At 36.9% G+C, this 21,960-nt stretch overlaps 1 protein-coding gene across 2 annotated transcripts in view; it reads right to left on the bottom strand.

Annotated features, from left to right (window-relative positions):
- Cop1 (COP1 E3 ubiquitin ligase) overlaps positions 1 to 21,001 on the bottom strand; it is a 96,985-nt gene extending 75,984 nt beyond the window's left edge. Inside the window, exons 1-2 of one of the 2 annotated variants that reach the window (XM_048356422.1) lie at positions 20,312 to 21,001; positions 6,712 to 6,771 (exon numbers count right to left, since the gene is read on the bottom strand). In XM_048356422.1, the coding sequence (XP_048212379.1) occupies positions 6,712 to 6,771; positions 20,312 to 20,730 (479 nt within the window). In that variant the 5' untranslated portion in view covers positions 20,731 to 21,001. The remainder of the gene's footprint in view (positions 1 to 6,711; positions 6,772 to 20,311) is intronic. The other variant, XM_048356421.1, reaches the window with a different exon arrangement.
- Between the last annotated feature and the right edge of the window lie 959 nt (positions 21,002 to 21,960).

Raw genomic sequence — 21,960 nt, 5'->3', positions numbered from 1 at the left:
CACATCTGTTAAAAAGAATTTGCATACATGTATTTTAAATAAACTAAAAAGGACACTTACTACAATGTTAAAACTTTCCTTCAGGAGTGAAAAACTGCAGAAAAATGTTTCTGTAGTAAAATATACATTACTCTGATAATCAGAAAAAAAATTCTAGAAATTATTAAAATCATCCCTAAAATGAATGCATTTATTTTATAGCAAAATTATCTTATATTACCTCACCTTTATGAACCCAAACTGATTAGGTTCCACTATTCTAAATTACTTTCTCCTCTTGATATTTTCAACATAAGTGAACAGGAGAAAGGTACAAAGAATCAAAGTAACACTGGTCTTTGGCACAGCACAGAGGTCTAAGTAAATGCTTAGCACTGTAATATTCAATACCTAGACCTTCATGTTGGAGAAATAATTTCATCCCTGCTTGCATGTATGCCAAGGCTATATTACTGTAGTATTACAATGCGCCCTCCATACCTGATTGGAAGTTTCCTATCTAGATACATAAATTAAGTAAATTACATATGAAATATTTTAGCAATATTTTTAGCAAGAGAGAATACTGTAGATACACAAATACAACAGACTAAAAATCCCAATATGGAGAAATTTACAGTCTGCTTCAGTAGAAAAGGAGATGCGTTATCATTACTGGGGAATACACGTGACAAGAATTACCCTTTCAAAAAATCATCAGCCATGATGAGAATTTGCAAAGATTATTAAAGATGAGAGGTGACAGATAAGCAGGAGGATATTTGTGGTATCAGAAATAGCTTCTATTTTAGAAAGCGTTAGCCAATAACAAAACATAAAAAATAGCAGGTTAAAGACCAGAAACATAGCTCTGTAGAATACTTTGCCTCCTATTCACAAGTCCCTATCTCCAACCTTCAGCAAAAAAGGAAAGAAAAGAAATTATTAAACTGAAAAACTTGTCAATATACAAGAAACTATCCCAAAGTCTAGTTTCTATCCTTTCTATGACAGGCTACCCATATTCCCTATCAACAGGCTTAATACCACACTATCCCTTCCTACAGAAAAAACTGAGGCATAGCTAAAAAAAAGACTATCAGCAACAAAACGCAAATGACTTCTGTAAAGTGGATTTGACAATATCCATTTACATTAGAAAATTAAATTTCACCAAATTATTTGTCATGTACAAACTTGACCAATAAAGTAACTACCTCATCTTGTACTTATTTCTGTATGTGACTGTCAAACCTCTTCCACTTGCTTATTAAGAAGAAAATTTTGTTTTGCTCACCTCTGAACCTTTTAAAGTATAACACAATACTGCAAAGGAGATAGAACTCAGGCTGCAGGTGTGGCTTGAGTGGTAGGGAGAGTACATGCCTACCAAGTACAAGGCCCTCAATTTAAAAACATTAAAAAAAATAAGAGTTCTAGCTTAATAAATGTTGAATGAATAAAGCAAACCATGTAACAGATATTATGCTATTTTCCATGTTACATAAAACACTATCAAAAATTTCAATATTTCTAATTAATTCTCACTCATCTGTTTTGACTATCACTTGTCTAAACAGTTTAGAAGCCAAGAGGACAAGTAACAAGAATGCAAGTAAAAATTGGATGGATATAAAGAAGTAAACAGGCCATACATTTTGGGTACATCTGAGAAGATTTAAGTTGACATTATGAAGTATTCACAGCAGACATACAAATGCCTGTTTCTTCTACTGAGTAGATATGCAATTATAAAGAATGGACATATCGATAATATGAACATAGTTGTTTGTTCAATTGTATGTATATCTGCTTATAAAATATAAATACTTTTCCATTTATGAAGATGAGCAGATATCAGAAAATTCTAGAGAAAAATGAACAAGAGCAAATCAGCAAATCAGTTATCAAGTATAGTAACCACACATTGAAAAAAAAAAGACTAACATAAGGTAATGAATTAGCCTGAAAATCTGACACCCTGGTTGATCAGCTAGATGGATGACAAGGCTGTAATTAATTGGTAATGAATCAAAGCAGTATATCAAGGCTTGAGACATGAAGTCTGAGAAGTGAGGTACAAAAAACAAGCTGGGGATACTACTGGGAAAAGACGGATGACTTCATCAATATATTATATAATAGCAAGGTTTTTCAGTAAGTCATTGAGTTTCAGTCAGGCTACAAAATCACCATTATGGTTACATGAGAGCAGAGTTCTCAAGTGGGAGAGAGTAATGTGAAAGTATTGCCATATTGTCTCCAACTTGCTACCCTAATTTGCCATTGGTATGTATGCACAGAAATAGAGTTAATAGGGTTCAATATGAAATAGTGGTAATGATCTAGGTGGAGCTTTAAAGGGGGAATATTGTTTGGCTCCACCTTACCAGCCAGGACTACAGCTAGAAGAAGGATGACATTGTAATTTACTGTAAATGACTGAACACTCAGAGGACTCAAATAAATGTTAGGAAAAGTAACTATGGCCAAGTGCCCTGGTTCACATCTATAATCTTAGCTAATTGAAAATCTGAGGTCAGAAGGACTGTGGTACAAGACCAGCCTGGGCAAAAGGTCTGTGAGATCTCATCTCAACCAACAGTTGGGCACAAAGGTGTTTACTTGTTATCTGTGCAAAGTGGGAGACTAAGATCAGGAGGATTGCAGTTTCAGGTCAGCCAAGCTTCTCAAGACCCCATCTTAGAAGAAAAGCTAAATGCAGTGCTATCGCCCTCATTTACAGCTACAGCAGGAAGTATACAGGGTATTCTGGTTCACTCTAGCCAGGGCAAAAAGACTCTATCTCAAAACTTAGCAAAAGTAATAAAGGCTGGAGGCATGGCCCGAATGACAATGCATCTGCTTAACAAGCTCAAAGGAAAGGCTTGAGTTCATGCTCTAAGACCACCAAAAAACGATAGAGTAACAAGTTTCAAACTTGGGCCTGCCAGCTTCCATTTTTATTAGCTCCTGCCATGATTATGGTCTCAATCATATTAAAACCTGCTCTTAGGAAGATATATTAAAATATATTCACATTAGTATATAATTTTTACAAGGACCTAAGCCTAAATTGCTGTAATTTGAGAGCCAGGAAAGCTATTCAAAAAAATTAAGAGACAGGAACTGGTGCTCAGACCTACAATCCTAGGTACTGAAACTAAGCAGGCTGAGGTCTGAATAACTGCAGTTTGAAGCCAGCCTCAGTGTAAAAGTCCACAAAACTGTCTTCAAAACAAACATCCAAAAAGCCTGGCATGGCTCAGCTGGTAAAATACCAACACCATCAAGCAAAGCCAATGGAGCATGAGGCCATGAGTTCACTTCACATCCCTTGCCTCCTCAAAAACAAGACAAAACACACAAAAAAATAAATCCAGGAAGATTTCCTAAAATAACGTAAGTACACAAAGATTACAAAATATACTGTAAAAGCCAGATTTATCCAACTGTAAAGTTAATCAGTAACTTGTTATGTTTTACTATGTAGTAAGAAAAGAATGATTACTGAACTCACCAAAAAGTTTTTCTAAACAGCAAATAAACATATTGGTTAATGGAGATTAAGGGAACAAATTTAAAACTCCATCTTAAACTCTGTTTAGTATTTGAACAATTGTGCATCTATCTATTAAAGGACAGAAAGTGAAGAAGGAGGGAGAAGATGAAGACAAGACTAGAAAGCAGATGAGAAATGAGGAGGGATGAAGCAGGAGGAGAAAGAAGGCAGTAGCAGAAGAGAAAAGTTGAATGATTGGACAAATGTGAGGTAAAATTTAGAAACGTAAGTAGTGGCTACTTCAAGAGCTGGCTCTAAATAAATAGCTCCCAACTGCAAGCAATTTTTGTCCCCCAAAGAACATCTGGCAATATGTGGAGGTATTTTTAGTTCTCCCAACAGGGAGTAGAGAGTTTCCACTGAATAGAAGCCATTAACATTGTTAAACACATTATACTTCACAGGACAATAACTCACAACCAAGTATTATCTATCCTAATATATTACTAATATCAAGGTTGAAAAGTCTAAACCACAGTACCACCAAAAAAGTTTCAGAATAATCAAAATAATAAATATGTGGTTTTCAATAAAACACTAATATTCTGGATCAATTTTTTGGACAAGAGAAAATATGACTGTTCAACAAGCAGCCTAAAAAGATCAACACCATATATGTATCAGCCTAATATTGAGATTCATATGACCAGAATTTCTTAGCAAACAGAACAGAAAGAAATTAATTATGAAAATGTGAACAAACTGAAATGTTTCTTTAAAAACTCAGAAGGCAAAGTAACTTCAACAAAAATGACTGGGGGGCACATGGCTTATGCTTGAAATTCTAGTTACTCAAGAGGCTGAACTCTTAAGCATCAAGGAAGGAAGGTTCAAGCCAGCCAGAATCCTTGAGACTCTTATGTCCAATTAGTCTCCTAAAGGTCATATGTAGATGTAGTTCAACTGCCAGAGTGTCAGCCTTGAGTGGAAAAAGCTAAGGGACAGTGTCAGTGCCTGAGTTCAAGTCCCAAGATGGGTACTCAAAAGGATTCTGAAGAATCCTTTGATTAGTAATAACTTCTGAGAATGGAAAACAATAGAAGACAGAAGGGAAATATTAACATTTCATATTACATTTCTCTGTATAAAAGTTCCTTTTCTAAGTCAAGATATTTACTGCTTTTAATTTTCTTTAATTAAGAATAGTATTAACACCTAATACCCTTCCATCATGACTAAATGAAAGCTATGAATCACATGCTACATCCAACTTCAACATAAAATTATGAGCTCAACTTCAAAGATAATTAGAATATAAGGATTATTAGACCACAACAGAAATAGTAAAGCTAAACTAACTGCCAATACTACAGATAAATAACTTACAAAAATAACTAGTTACAAGTAGCTCCAATCAACACAATGAAAAACTTAAATGAGATGACTGAGGCCTGAGAGGTCGTAGGTAGGCTCCAAGATAGCTGTTTATTAAATAGGTAACATCAACACACAGGTAGAATGCTGGAAATTTTCAGTCTAGCCTCCATCCACAAGAAGGGAAGAGAGACTAAAGTGTACACCAATTGCCAATGATCTAATCAAATGTGGCAATTCAGTGAATTGTCTATACAATCTCAAAAAGAGCACAGAAAGCTGCTTGTTAATAAACGTGGAGAAGTACTGGGAGGGAGGCGTGTCTAGAGATGGTATGAAAATTCCTTGCTTTATCCCACATACCTTACCCTATATATTTTTGCATCTGGTTCATCATTGTATTCTTTAATATAATCCGTTATAATCACGTATCCTTTATAATAAATCAGCAAAAGTTTAAAAAAGAAAAAAATTCAAAATAGAGATTACTTATCTGCGACATGTCTGATGATTACTATGAAAAGCAAGAAAGTGTTGGTATGGAAGTAGAGAAATTATGTACTGCTAATGAGAATATTTTAAAAAGGTATTATTTCAGTGATAATATGAAATAGCTAAGGACCACTGTATAGTAGGACCTGAAAAAATTAAAAACCAAAATTTCTATATGACCCAGCAATTCTACTATTTGGTTATGTATCCTGAGTAGTTAGAAGTAGGGTCCAGAAGAAGTATTTTTATATGCATACTCATACTAGTATTCACAAGAGACAAGATGTAGAAGAAATCTTAGTATCTGTGGAGGGATGAATGGATAAACAGCTGCAATTCAGTCTTCTACCAAATTCTGACCCAAACTACAACACAGGTAACCGTAAAAGATATTATTATTAAGTCAAGTCAATCAGAAAAATGTAACACTGTATTTTTCCACTTCTGTGAGGTATCTGTAGTTATTTATATAATCAAAAGCCAAAATAGTTGTTATCAGTCTTCAGGAGACAGAAAAGCTGGAGTGTTTTCAATTGACACAGTTTCAGTTTTACTAGATGCAAAAGTTCTGGAGATTAAGTGTGCAACAAACAAACACAGTTAATGTTAATGATTTATCAAAATGGCTCAATCTATAAATTCTATTTTTAGGGCTGGGAATATGGCCTAGTGGCAAGAGTGCTTGCCTCGTATATATGAAGCCCTGGGTTCAATTCCCTAGCACCACATATATAGAAAAGGCCAGAAGTGGCACTGTGGCTCAAGTGGCAGAGGCTAGCCTTGAGCAAAAAAAAGAAACCAGGGACAGTGCTCAGGCCCTGAGTCCAAGCCCCAGGACTGGCCAAAAAACAATAAAAGTAAAAATAAAAATAAATAAAAATATAAAAAAATAAAAATAAATTCTATTTTTATTATTTTAAATTAAAAATTTAAATATATACATTAATGTGAGATGTGTAGATGACAACAGTACAAGTAACAGTGAGTACACTCTGAAAGAAAACACAGAACTTCAGAACTCTACATCCTTTTTCCATGTTCTCAATTTTCTTTACCAGGCCTCTCTGGTATCCCCATAAATGAAGTTTCATGATCTTGATTACTCAATACTCTTAGTATTCTAAAATAACAAAGGTCCCATTACGAGTTAATAACAAAAGTGTTTTAAAATCCATCTTGCATACCTATAGTAAATCTAGTTATTTCCCAAAATTTATGTAATAAGAATGTTAGTATCAAACTTGTAAAGACTTTTCAGAGAAACAATATGAAATTTGTTTAAAGAGCACTATTTCTCCTTGATCACACTGATATTTACATTTAAAAAATGCCAAAAGGCCTTTTACTAAATAAAATTATCTTACCAAAAGCTGTGGCCACATTTTGTCATGTATGCTTCCTCAATCATATCAAAGCAGATGGGGCTAAAAAGAAAACAAAATGAATTGTTAACTTTTTCAATAGGGTAATTGCAAATTAGTAACATCAGTGAAATAAAGTTCTGAATAAAATTTCTATTGAGCTGAATGTTATGAGAATGCTGGTTAAAGGACAATGTGTGCAAAATGATCCAAAGGGCCATGAAACTCTATAAATTCAGTGAGTAAATTTAAATGGCTCAAACATATTAACTCAGCCTACAATTTTTATATTGTAATGCAGTCACTATATAGCCCTTAAGAAAGTTCTATTGCCAGCCACTAGTAGCTCTCATCTATAATCTCAGCTACTCACGAGGCTGAGATTTGATGATTGTGGCTCAAAGCCAGATGGAACAGGAAAGTCCTTGAGGCTCTTCTCTCCAATTAACCACCAAAAAGCTGAAAGTGGATCCGTGGCTTCAAATAGAGTGCTATCCTTGAGGAAAAAAGCTCAGACAACACTCAGGCCCTAATTTCAAGCCCTAGGACTGGCATATAGGAAAGAGCAAAAGGAGAAAGAAAGGGGAAGGAGGAGGGTATGAGATAATTGTAGAGCACTTGATCAACATGCCCAAGACTAACACTTTCCAAAAAAGTTCTGAGTAATAAGATTATTATACCAAAGTTTCAATTACGTGTCTACGTAAAAGATATTGATAACAATGACAGCTAAAATAAAAGAACTGTCTATCAAATCTCATCACCTACAACTCATTTAATCTTTTCTATACCATAATGAGGAAGGTACCTATTACTTGATCCATTTAGATCGATAAGGAAATGGAAGCATAGGGTTATAAAAGCCATATACCTAGGAAGCAATAAAGTAAAATTCAAATTCAGACCTATGTTCTTAACCACTTTTTACTGCAATTCTATTTCTTCTTTCCCTTATTTCCCTCCAAAGCAAAAATATTCAAAATTCCAGTCTTCATTATAGTGTGGGGCCACATCACTCCCTAACAGAACACTATCAGTAATAAATTGCTTATAAAAGGCTTATAAAAAATCATACTTTTCTTTCCTCAAATTCCAATGAGTTTCTATAGATACAAAAGCTATCTTGTGATTACGACAAACACAACAGCCAGGAAGCATATATATATATATATATATATATATATATAATCAAACCTCTAGAATTTCTTTTACATGAGAAAAATATATCTTCATTTTCTTAAACCAGTATCAACTCTTGTGCTACTGATAAATCCTTTCTTTACTGATAAATCCTGTCCTTATGTATGTAGTGACACTTAAAAATTGTAAATAGGAATTCATTTACTTAAGAAAAAGTATCTAAGCATAAACACTAATGGCAATGAGAAAGTACACGCACACATACATACACACAAAATGGCTGTAGTGAGCCTGATAAGGAAAGACAACAGATTTGTTCAGAGTAATCAGGGAAGCCTCAATGAGAAGGTGACATCTGAGTATATATTTCAAGGTAAGGAGGAAATCATCCTTGTGGAAATCTAGGAGAACGGTAATCCAGCAGAAAGTGTAAGTGAAAACGTTCTGGGGTAAAAAATAACCTGACATGCCCCCAAATTAACAAGAAGGTCAATAGAATAAGCAAGAGGGAGAATAGGAGGTCAACAGAATAAGCAAGAGGGAGAATAGGAGGGTAGTTAGGTATTAAGAGCCACTTCAATAACTCAAAGTAATATATAAGGATCTTGACTTTTTTTTTAATTGTCAAACTGATGTATGTACAGAGAGGTTAGTTTCATATATTAGGCATTGGATACATTTCTTGTACTGTTACCTCATCCCTCATTTCTCCCTCCCCCTCCCCCTTTCCCTCTCCCCCGGTGAGTTTTTCAGTTGGTTTGCACCAAACAATTTTGCAAGTACTGCTTTGTAGTCGTTTGTCTTTTTATCCTGTGTCTCTTGATTTTGGTATTCCCTTTCACTTTCCTAGTTCTAATAACAGTATACATAGTTTCCAATGTATTCAGATAAGATACAGTGATAGTGCAGGTACAACCACACATCAACAATAGAAGCTACAGTTTCACATGGCATGTTGAAAGTAATTACAACAGTGATATGACAGTCGTTTCCATAAGATGGAGTTCATTTCACTTAGCATCATCTTATGTGTTCATAAGGGCATAGCTATTGGGCTCTTGTGATCCTCTGCTGTGACTAGCCTAAACCTGTCCTAATTATTCCCTATGAGGGAGACCATAGAGTCCATGTTTCTTTGGGTCTGGCTCACTTCACTTAGTATAATTTTTTCCAGGTCCTTCCATTTCCTTACAAATGGGGCAATGTCATTCTTTCTGATAGAGGCATAAAATTCCATTGTATATGTACCACATTTTCCTGATCCATTCGTCTACTGAGGGGCATGTGGGTTGGTTCCATATTTTAGCTATGACAAATTGTGTTGCCATGAACATTGTTGTGCTGGTGGCTTTTGTGTGTTCTTGTTTGTGGTCTTTTGGGTAGAGTGCTCTACATCACTGGCCATAAAAGAAATACAAATCAAAACAACATTGAGATTCCATCTCACCCCAGTAAGAATGTCCTATATCAAGAAAACTAACAATAATAAATGTTGAAGGGGATGTGGCCAAAAGGGAACCTTACTTCATTGTTGGTGGGAATGTAAACTGGTTCAGCCACTCTGGCAAGCAGTATGGAGATTCCTCAGAAGGCTAAACATAGAGCTCCCCTATGACCCAGCAGCCCCACTTTTGGGCATCTACCCAAAGGACCTTGGCTTTTATAGTGAGCAAAATAGTAATTCCCTGGAGAATTTAACATAACTACATGACAGGAGTTAACAGTGATCAAACAAATACCTCTGAAATGTTGAAAACAATTCTAATAGTCCAGATCCAGAAATAGCAGGGTTGGTGCAGAATCACTAGATGGGTAAAATTAGTGAATATCCTTACAGAAAAGGCCTGAGAAAATATAACCACCCCTTCTGTGATGAGGTCCAAATGAGGATGAGAAATTCTGTCTTTCAGTAGATACAATGCCTGCACCCTGATCTTTAAATTGCCGTCCTCCACAACTATAAAAAGTAAATTTCTGTTTATGTTATTTTGTTTTACCTACTTAAATAGAATAGGACATTTTGGAACTGTTCTAGTTACCAAGACAAGCCACAAACTGTAAGAAATTCCTGTTGGAAATAGAACACAGAATAAAGGAAAATAAGAACGGCTAAAGAACCATTCCCCTTGGTAAGAAAATATCATGGGAAGTACAGACAAATCACAAGAAAGGGAAAGAATATGCACAAAGCAGATTCAGGGAAATATGTACCCATACACAACAAACAATCCAATTAGGGACCTTCCACACCAATCCACACACACACACAACTGACAATCATTCAAACTGGAAGTAGTAGCTAGACCAAATATACAAATACCCGAATCTTTATACAGATCCCCAATACTTCTTGTGGACTTTCCAAACTTTTCCAGCTGTGATGTCCATCAATAAGTAAGACTGCTAGGTACTTAAGATATACTTAAGGTACAGAACTTGTTACAGGTATATACTTTCAAATGATTACCATATTCAAGCTAATTAACGTATGTATCACCTCACATTTATTTTTGTAGTAAAAATATTTTAAAACTACTCTGACAATTCCAGGTGTACTATTTATAGTACTAACTAGCCAACATGATGTTCATTAGATCTTTAAAGCTTATTCAGCATACCTGAAATGTGGTACCTTCTGGGCAATTCCTTCTTTTCCCAGTTCTCCTAGCCACTGGCAACCACAGTTCTATAGTTCTACTATTTTTTTCTTTCTTTCTTCCTTGTTTTCTTTTTTTTTTTTCTTTTTTCTTTGTTTTATGTTTGTCCTGGTACCATGTTGGAACTCAGAGCCCCAAGCACCCTTTCAGCTTTCTTGCTCACTACTAGAGCTCTCTACCACTTGAGTTATAGCTCCAATCCAGCACTTTGCTGGATAATTTGAGATGAAATCTCTTGGGCTTTTCGGACCTAGCTTACTTCAAACTATAATCCCCTAGATCTCAGCTTCCTGAGAGGCTCGGATTACAAGCTTGAGCCACTGGTGTGCAGCTACTCTCAACTTCAAATTTAAAAAGAAAATAAATTTTAAGTTTAATACATATAAAACCATGAACATTCTGTCTTTTTCTATCTGGTTATTTAGCATATCTGGTTAATATAGCATAACTACTCCAGGTTCATCCATGTTGTGGTAAATAGCAGGATTTGCTTCTTTTGTGAAGATCAATGCTTACAGTTTAAATATATCCCAAAAATGTTCTTATGTTAAGTTCTTATATAAAGAGAGAGGGCCCTTTAGGGCGTGATTAAATCATGAGGGCAGCATCCTCAAGGACAGGACCAGGATCCTGTATCTACTACCATGCATTTTGTTATATATAGCTGGCAAACAGTAGGAATAATACTCTATTAAGGACAACACATTTTTCATCACTTATTCATCAATGGACACTCAGATTGATTCTGTATCTCAGCTAGCATAAATAATACCCAATGAACATGAAAACATAAATATGTATTCCATATATTGATCACTTCTTTTGGATATACAATCGTCCCTTGGCATCCATATGTGCCTGGTTTCAGCACTACTCATAGATACAAAAAATTAGCAAATACTCAAGTTCCTTATATAAAATATAGCAGGTTGGGAGATGAGGGAGAATGATGAAAGGGATGATCCTGATCATTGCACTCACAAACTGACATACTGAATCGAAAGTCCTTTGTACAACAAAGGTAGGAGTCCCTTGTGTAAAAAGTGTAGAAGTTTTATACAACCAATGCTTATCCTCCTGTATAATCTTCCCCAGATGACTTAAAATACCTAACACAATGTAACACTATGTAAACAGGCATTGTATATTATTTAGGGAATGACAAAAAGCAAAAGTCTACATGGGGTTAGTAAAGATTTACCTTCCTGAATATTTTCATTCTATACGTGGTACAGAATTGCTTGGAAGTAGGATTACTAGATAATATGGTAGTTTTCATTGAATTCATCTCAAGAACTTCCACATTCTATGGAAAACATTATTTTAGAAGGCTGTTTGGGTTTGTATCTCCATAAATAATAAGAATTCCCTTTTCTCCACACCATTGCTGACAATTTTGAATCTAAAACTGTTTAAGGACACCTGATATAGTGGTATCATCCAAAAAAAGGGGCAAAACTCAACAAATCCATTAAAGCTTCTCCTAGAACTCTATATTCCTTCTGTAAAACCACACACAATTCCTATAACTGAATGTGCAGGAGAGAAAACCCTAATGGAAAAGACTATAAACTGCTAATGAATAGAAAACACTCATACTGTCTTACAACCACAAAGTGTTCCAAATCACTAGTTATTAAAAAATGCTAACTGCTAATTAAAGCAACAGTGAATTATTAAAAAACCATACTACAAAGTACATTAGGGACAAAATGGAGAAATAAGAATCTTCATACAGAGACATTCTATTAAACATATAGAATTACATAAATGTTTATTTATTAAATATTTATTAATAATGTATAAAATAGAATGTTAAATATTTATATAAGTATGACCCAGTGACTCTACTCTTGAGATTATATGTAAATAAGCATAGATATCTGAGTATATATGTGTATTTGTACATATACATTGTGCATCTATAGTATACATGTACATTTATGTATGTACATACACACAAATACAAGAAAACCATTAAACTTGTCAGTCAGAAAATATGTATTAATATACTTGGAACAGCAGTGTATGACAGCACTGTATCTGAGACAGCCTAGATACTCACTATGAGTAGAATGGGGTAGTACATTATGTTATGTATATCATGCAACAGTCGGAAGGAATGAGCCAAAGATACGTGAAATAACATGGCTTGAACATCATATACTGAGATTGCTCTCACTGAGCCACACGAGGATATAGCATAAAAGTGTCCATTCACAAGTCAGGAAGTGGCCTTTCATCAGACAATGGGTCTGTTAATGCCTGTATTTCAGGCTTTTCACCTTATGAGAAATAATTTTTGTTTAAAGACATCCAGTCTATTTTTTGTTGTTGTTCTGTTTTGCTTTTTTAAATCAGCCTAAATACCAAGTAAATTTATGGTTCAGGCAGTCATTGAAAAGTCTAACAATACTGGAATGGACTGGGAATGAACTTTCTCAAAATTAATAAACTTAAGCATATGCCACAACAAATAAATACAGCAATGAGTAAGAACCAACCTAAGGATCATCAAGTAACAAATATTGTGATAATCCTTTTCCCTTCCAAAAAAGGGGAAAAGATTATAGACAGAAACGTACTCCACTAGAGGTGTGAAACTGAAAACGAAAGACAATGAACAATGAGGGAAAAGCTCTTGGGCACCCCAAATGTCCCCCCAGACTCAAGACAACACAAGTAAAATTTGAAGCTCATGGTATATGAAAAATAAGTACAGGAAAAAAATTCAAACTCAGTCCAACTCCTCACTCAATCCAAACAAAAACACCCTTGTGGAAAAAAAAATACGATTTATCTAGGAAAAACACTATTTGCCTAGTCTCCACTGGTCTACACACAATCTCCAATATGAGATAAACACAAAGCAAACATAAATAAACCCTTGCCAAGAGTCAAAGCAATCAAGATTCAAGACTAAATCAAATGGTAAGACTGTAAGACAAAAATTTTCAAGAAACTATGATTAATATTAATGGATCTAGTAGGAAAAAAAACAGTCTGTATAAAAAGATACAGAATTTGAGCTAAAACAACAAAGTAAAATGGGATTGCTAAAGTTTTAAAAACACATGATCTGAGACAAATAATTATTCTGATAGGTTCACCAACACAAAAATTAAGAAGCAGTAAATTTGTGGAAATAAGAGAAATAATTCAAATTAAAGAGGTGGAAGAGCCCAAGAGCCATGAGACAATATAGAATGATTTGATAAGTCATAGTAAAAAAATGGCTGAAATGCTAGTACCACCACTATAATTGTGTGAACTAAGACATAACCTTTCTGGACTTCATTTCCTCACCAACAAAATGAGAACTCTACGAGTTATGAGTTGTGAAGACCAAACAAATAATGTAAAAAATTAATAATAAAAATTTAAAACCTTTATAACACTAAATAACAAAAGCATATAACTGAACACATGATTATGAGTTCTGTCCACCAATTGTTAATAAAACATATTCCATTTAAACCTTAGACTTAGCATTTACTTGTCTTTTTGTTTTTCCTGGTACAGTACCAGAACCTTGAACTCAAGAGATTCCCACTATGGCTTACTTGCTCACAGCTGGTGCTGGTACTCAGACCATGCCTCCAGTTTGGCATTTTGCTAGCTAATTGAAAATAACGCTAGCAAACCTTTTCCCAGGCTCCCTTCAAACTGAGATCTCCCAAGTCCTACCTAATATGGAGCTAGGATTACAAGTATGAGCCACTTGCACTGTGTGTGGATTTGGCATTTATGAACTTTTAAGTTTTGAGTGTCTGAACAGCTCCAAAATAATTGTTACTTGTAATTTTTAAAGCCCACTTTGTCTCATCATCTCTACCAAAACCAAATGCCCATCCTTGAACTAACACTGACAAAAGCTTCCGGTGCACTAGATTACCTTGGCCTTGATTGTGTCCTCTAAGAAAATTTGGGAAAGAGAGTACCTATCACAAAACAAAGAAAGAAGGAAGAAAATGGAGAGATTTTCCCCAAGTTATACCAAAAAGTAAATAAAATCAGTTTGTGAAACATCAAAAAAATATAAATTTAAAGGACGTTTTAGATCATTGTGAGCTTATAGGACTTAATGTTAAGGTAGTGTTAAGCATTTATTGAAATACACTTTGGAGTTCATTACATTGTTATTGTCAGTCAAGAATTTTCTTGAGTCAAGCTGAAACTTCATTTTGAAAAATACATTTATCATCTGGATGGCAATGATGATGAATGTTCTCTGCAGAAATCACATATTACAGTGACTTAGTATTTGTTAATAAAAGACTTAGGTGAATTAACTGGTGGTGAAAATTAAGGTGTTTATAAAAGTGTGAGAGACTATTAACTTGGATTCTAGGCTCTAACCTGACAGGTAGTTGTGAATTAGCATGTATTACTAAAGAATATGTTGATTAGTAGTTATATCTGCTTTTTGCAAAGTTGTGTATCCTTACTGATAGTGAACCAACATTACTTATGTGAGCTACATAACTTTCTTTATATGTTCTTTTTTTTTTCTTTTTGCCAGTCCTGGGGCTTGAACTCAGGGCCTGAGCACTGTCCCTGGCTTCTTTTTGCTCAAGGCTAAGTCTGCCACTCGAGCCACAGCGCCACTTCTGGCCGTTTTCTACATATGTGGTGCTGAGGAATTGAACCCAGGGCTTCCTGTACACAAGGAAAGCACTCTTGCCACTTGCCATATTTCCAGCCCTGTGTATGTTCTTGATTTCTATTTCATATAACTATTTTAGCCACAATCCTTTTCCTCAGAAAACCTCTATACCTTGATAGGAAGGAGGTTTTTAACATTGGTTGTTAGCCAGCCTTTCTTCTGCTCAAATATGTATTACAAGGGGAGGAACTGCCTATGTGCCTCTGATCATATAAAAGAATTTACTGAAATGAACTCCAGGAAACGAAAACAAGAGTACAAGAGGCTTTTTCTTTCACACACCAAAAAAAAATCCTTTAAAAATCATTTATGTATTTTTATGTGTCCTCTCTATCTTTGCCTTCTATTTTGTTTATTCTTTTCTTCATATATGCTCACGCTAACTTCTAATAATATAGGTAGCATCTTCTTTTTGTTGTGTGCCAGTCCTGGGGCTTGAACTCAGGGCCTGGGCGCTACCCACTTGAGTTTTTTTGCTTAAGACTTGTGCACTACAACTTGAGCCACAGCTCTATTTCTGACTTTTTTTTTTTCCTTTTTTTTTTTTTGGTGCTCAATTGAAGATAAATCTCTTACTTTCCTGCCTGGACTGGCTTGGAACTGTGATTCTCAGATTTCAGCCTACTAAGTAGCTACGATTATAGGCATGAACCACTGACCCCCAGCAACAAGTGTGTGTGTGTGTGTGTGTGTGTGTGTGTGTGTGTGTGTGTGTGTGTGTGCGTGTGTTTCTTTTTTGGCCACTCCGGGGGCTTGAATTTAATTAGGCCCTGGGCGCTGTCCCTGAGCCTCTTTGCGCTCAAAGCTAGCCCTCTACCACCTGAGCCACAGCACCACCCTGGCCTTCTCTGTTTATGTGGTACTAAGGAATCGAACCCAGGGCTTCAAGCATGCTAGGCAAGCACTCTGCCACTAGGCTACATTCCCAACCCCGTTTTATATTCTTACTACCAATTAATTCACCTAAATCTTCCATTAACACTGATGTTGATACTTCAACATCTGATATAGTTTGGAAACATTCATCATTCCCATCCAAATGGCTTATACATTAAAAAAATAGTTTCAACTTGATAGACTCAAGGAAGTTTTGACTGATATTAACATAATAATGCAACGAACTCTAAAGTTTATTTCAATAACTAAATGTTTTAACAACTCAACATTTAGACCTATAAATTTACAATGATCTAAAATGTCCCTTAAAATTTTAATTTACGTTATCACAGGGAAAATTATATTTCATAATTCAGTGATACAATTTTTACCTTGATATTTGTCAAGAAACATATCACATATACTGCACATACATCATCAAAAGTTTCATCAGATTCACTTTACTGTTATGTTTGATAGTCTATGGCAACTCCTAATCAATTTCATTTTGTAATAGTTTAAAAAACAGTCACAGTAGCAAGAAAGGTCAACAGGTTTTATCTTCAATACTTAATGTGATTAATAGGGTTCATACAGTGTATGTTGAGGACTATGAGACAACAGCTGAATTCATTATAGACTATTTAACATGGGTAATGATAATAAGAAAAGGATATGGTATTAGTGTTTGTCGGGATACTAACAGACGTTCATATTGTAGTCATGTAGTTAACTGTTCTCATTAAACAATGAGTTCCTCAAAGATAAAGAATATCTATTATTAATTTTACATAAATAGGCAACCACACATTTGTGAAATGGTAGATCTAAATGTAGATTCTACTTTCTATCAATATAATTAAAGGACTAGAGCCATGACTCAGAAGCAAAGCACTGCCTAACAAACATAAGGATCTGAGTTCAAAACTCAACTACCAAAAAACAAACAAAAAACAGCCTTGTGTTAAAGGTAATCTTCCCTGAAGAAGCATACTATTTACTAGCAAATACATATGTCTGCTTTAACTTGGAAAATAACTTTTTCTGCAGAGGTCATTTCAGATAGTTGAAAAAGCTAATACAGAGGCAGTAGTTATGTTATAGAATAAAACAAGAGAGTAAAGCTAGAAATAACCTCTCAGCCTAGACTTCGTTTAGATAGAAAACAGAAAAGAAAATAGAAAAAAAAGTAAACTTACTTAGAATACTGAAGATGTACCCAACAGCAAGCTATCTATGAAACACTTTATAAGTACATTTATAAGCTACCTATAAAAGCTCCATCTACAAAACACTGCTAATATAACATGTGACTTGATATAGCTGTTCTATAAAATAATTAAATGCAAACTATAAAAACCTTACTTTCAAATAGGAAGGTCAATGTGTGCTCCTGAAATTAGATGTGACTTTACTTAAAATAACTATACTCTTAGGGAATGAATGAAAGCATATGTGTGTGTGTATATATATGTGTGTGTGTGTGTGTATGTATACACACACACACAACTGCTCACCCTAACCTCTAATTCTAATATATCTATTAGAGTTACATATTATTTTATGACTGAAACTGCTCCTTCCCTCCAATCACCACACACTTAAACATATATACTCTAACAGTAGGACTGAAACTTTCCAGCTGCATATAAAGAAAGCACTATATTGAAAAACTGGAAATCTGAATTCTCATTCTCTCCCTTAGCTGTCCAGTCTGAAATAAAATTACTTAAACCTCTCTGCGCCTCTACAGTATTATAGTCAACTAACAAATTCCGTATAATTTCTCAGAACTGTTCTAAGGAGGATAAGATGGATAAAATGGGAACTGATCTAAGGATAAGATTAAAAGGATAAACTTATCTTTACAATGTGTAACCAACAGCCAGGCCAGGCACCAGTGGCTCATGCCTGTTATCCTAGCTACCTGGGCAGCTGAAACTGAGATCAGCAAGGTTCAAGGCAGGTCTAGGGAGAAAGGTTGAGACTAGTTCTCAATCTACAGCTGGGCACAGTGGCATCCAACTTTTATGGGCCACGTGGAGGCTGAAATTGGACTAAGTCTTATGAAGGAAAGGTAGTCATACATGGTGGCACACATCTGTTTCAGCAACAAGTGGTGATCACAAACAGTAAAATAAGACCCTATCCTAAAATAACCTAAACCGCCCCTGCCCCTCAGAAAGCAAGCTTGGAGGTTTGGCTCAGCAGTAGAGCTCCAGCCCACTAAGTGCAAGGCACTGATTTTATATCCCAGAATCACACCCCCACCAAGTGTAAACAATGAATAGGAATTACTATAATTATTAAAACTTGGGACCTCATTTAGATAAAGTACTGTATAGAGTAATTTGAACTGGTTCACAACCTGATCTTAGGCATATATGACCAACCACCCAGAGGTCAACTAGAACTGAATAAAAGTTTCTAGGGCTTTTGCCTAATGCGTATTTTCTTATCCCAATTTGTTTAGTCAAAAACAAGTATTACATGAGAAACAGAAAATATTCTTACTGATAAATTCTCTTGAATATTAAACCTTACCAGATAGACAAGTAGGAACCAATAAAAAATTTAGAGAATATTCAGACATTTTTAAGAAAAATATTTCATTAGGTATTTTCATAAATATATAACATGGTTAGGATAGGAGATTGGGCTGAAATACTTAAAAATTAGTTGGAACAAATTAAAACTTTAATGTTACTTCTAAAAAAGTAAATGTCCAGTAAGTACTTGTTAAATGAATAATTCTCTTTTCACAACTTTTATACCATTTTATGACTGATGTAAATGCTGAAATATTTTTGTACTTTCAAATGCATTGAAATGCAGGTGGTAGCTAAAAAAGTCTACAAACTCCAATTTTAAGTAGTTTCTATCTTATGTGACCCATTGATTGGGGAAAAGTACAAATAATCTATTCAGAAACTGAATTTTTTATAAATCACAATTACAATCCAGTTTCACTCAAATATAAGTTAATTCTAAATCCAGAATAATTTAAGGAAAAGCTGAAATAAGACAAAAACATCACTATTTTCCTTCAGGAACTAAAACTAAGTGTAAACACTAACTTTCCAGTAATTCCAACTCCTAGCTCTTTCATATTAATAAAAACTGAGTCTTTAACCCTGGAATGAATCAACTTCCACATGAATGACTGTGCAAGCTAACTTCCTACTTCACTAACATTTTAAGTCAACATTTAAGCCTTTCAGAAGGGAAGGCACAAAATGGTACCATTTCTTAATTATTGGCAATTACTCTCATAATCCTACAAATCATAATCCAAACCCAATGAAATTACAACACACTCTCTTCAAGTCACTTATTTCTATCTTTCACTCAATAGGTCGAAACAAATAAGACCAAACACTTCATTATCCAAGATGCCAATTCTAAGGACAAATGTCTATACTAAGCATTTTTCCTTTCAGAAATTCCAGCATACTGTACTACAGTGTGCTATATACACTTGGACAGTGCTGAATAAATATGTTCCCTCTTTCAAATTATCCAGTGGAAAACTGAAATTTTTTTGTGAACAGGTTCTTTTGATTGCATCATCTGCAACGGATTTAAAGTAGAAAAGATGAACTTAATCAAAGTATAGTAAAGGCACAAAGTATGTTCTAAAGTATAGGCACAAAGTATATTATAAACACAAAACTGTGCACTATACGCTAATTTAAAAACAAAAAAAGGAAAGGGAAAAAGAAAATGATAGGAAGAGAGAAGGAAAATGTTAAAAAGGAGAAATATTTACACAGCCACGATGTTTCCCTAAAGACCACTTCATCTTACATCTATAATCTCCATACCAGTGTTCAACCGGCAACTCCATCAAGTCCTCTTCCTCTGCCAATTTAATTCAGTTGGGCAAATACTCCTGATTTATGGGTGCCTAATTCACAACTCAAGCTCTCAGTCCCGTTTTTCTTTCTGCACAACACTACATTGACCTTTTAATCCTACCCTTACTTACTATTTATAATTCCCTAAACCCTTCACTTCCTGCACACCACCACTGGCCAAACATTGGCTTTTATTATTCGCATTTCCCCGCTCGGCGTCAGGATTTGCGCATTCCCAGGGCCCCTCGGCCCGCCCTCCAACCACGAGCCTGAACAACTCTGCCCTAGCCTCCCGTCCTTCGGCACACGGACACCTGCCCAACGGCGGGACGCCACGGACTCCAACCCGTCACCCTAGTCCTAGGACCCAGCGGCCCTCTCCAGCAAGGACTGTGGTGTCAACCCACCAGACGAAGTCGTTGCTTTTGTCCTCGTAGGAATTGATGAGCCCATTGCAGAGCGGGGCGAGCTGAGGTCGTTTCCTGCCGCCGCCGCCGAGGCCGGAGCTGCCGCCTCCTACGCCGGCGCCGGGCCTGGCCCCGCAGCTGAGCCGCGACAGGCCCGCGGACACCGCCCCGCCGCCGCTCCCGCCGCCGCTGCCCGATACGGCGGCCGCCACCAGCACAGGCCGCCCCGGACCCCCGAGGCCGCCGGAGCCCGCGGCCTGGACGCCTCCGCCGGACACCAGCGCCGCCGCCGGGGCCGCCACGGAAGGGGGTGACGGGGACGAGGATAAGGACGAGGAGGCGGAAGTCACCGAGGAGGCCGCCGAGGAGCCAGGGCTCGTCCCGGCGGAGCCCGACCCGGTGGGTCGACTACCGGACATCGTGATTCCCTCTCCGCCTCTTCCTCCTCCTCCGAGCGCCGGGCCGGCCCGGAGGAGCGCGACCCTCCGCCGCCGCCGCCCCTCCGCTCTCAGCCGCCGTGCATCCTGAGGGCGCGCGCCGGGAGGTGGGGCTGAGGAACAATAAAGTTGAGGGCTTTTTGTTTTTTGTTGTTTTTTCTCAAGGAAACCACCCGACAGCGTCCGACGGGAGGGGGCGGAGGGAAGTGAGAACGCCGAGGGGAAGCCAGCGCCGCTGACTCGGCCGCCGGCGCCGCCGCGATCCCGCCGCAGCCAACCCGGGCGCGCCGTGGCCCGCCGTGCGCGCGCACGCGAAGCGGAAGGGGCGGGACCGGCGCGGCGACGCAGCGTCCGCTGCTGCTGATCGGCGTTGGACACCTCGGGTCAATAGCTGTTTTTTTGTGGTATACTGAGTGGAGCGGGGAACAGGCGACTTTAGTGGAGTCAAAGGAAAGAAAGCATGGAGATGTCTAGAAGGAAGAGAGGATGAGTTTGAAGGACTGGGAAGGGCTCAAAAGGAAACTGCGAGAACGCGCGCCTGGGTGCTTATACTCCCGCGTTTCCCTGGGTATCTGCCTTCAGGGTAAATGGGTGGCGCATGCGCAGAATTGTTATAGCGCGCACGCATGTCACCCACTGCATTCCAGAGCTCGGCTGAGAAGTGTTTAGATCCCTCCTAATTTCAGGCTCCTGACTATGTGGTCCAATGACAAGTCTGAAACGGGTGCTTCCGAATCGAAAATGGTAGCGCCAGAGACACGCAGGAAGAACGGAGAAGCTTGGAGGAGCAATTTTAAATGGCATTAAACTGATTCCACCACGTCATCCAGTTCTACAGATAACTAAGCGACTCCACTTAGTTGTGAGCAACGCGTGTAAATTGAATTCAATGACAGGCGCTAATCAGAAAGTAGCTAAGTCAGGACGTCAGGTTAATATGAATCTGACATAATTCTGGCACAAAACTAGAAACCCTAGCATTCGCTATCAGAAAGTGTACAAATCACCTAAAAAGCAATAATATTACTACTCTAAAAGAATCCAGGGCCCTAAAGGACATGACCCACGTCTGCCTTTTTCATAATGGTTCTTCACATAATGACAAATATGTTATTCAAAAGCCTTGAAGTACCATGTGAAAGGCTTAACTCCAACATAGTTCTGGAGAACAATGGTATGATGACAGAATTGGAGACATTCAGGGAGTGGTTT

This window comes from Perognathus longimembris, chromosome 11, assembly GCF_023159225.1.
Source record: "Perognathus longimembris pacificus isolate PPM17 chromosome 11, ASM2315922v1, whole genome shotgun sequence".
NCBI classification, from domain to species: domain Eukaryota; kingdom Metazoa; phylum Chordata; class Mammalia; order Rodentia; family Heteromyidae; genus Perognathus; species Perognathus longimembris.
This window is presented reverse-complemented; position numbering and strand designations above follow the sequence as displayed.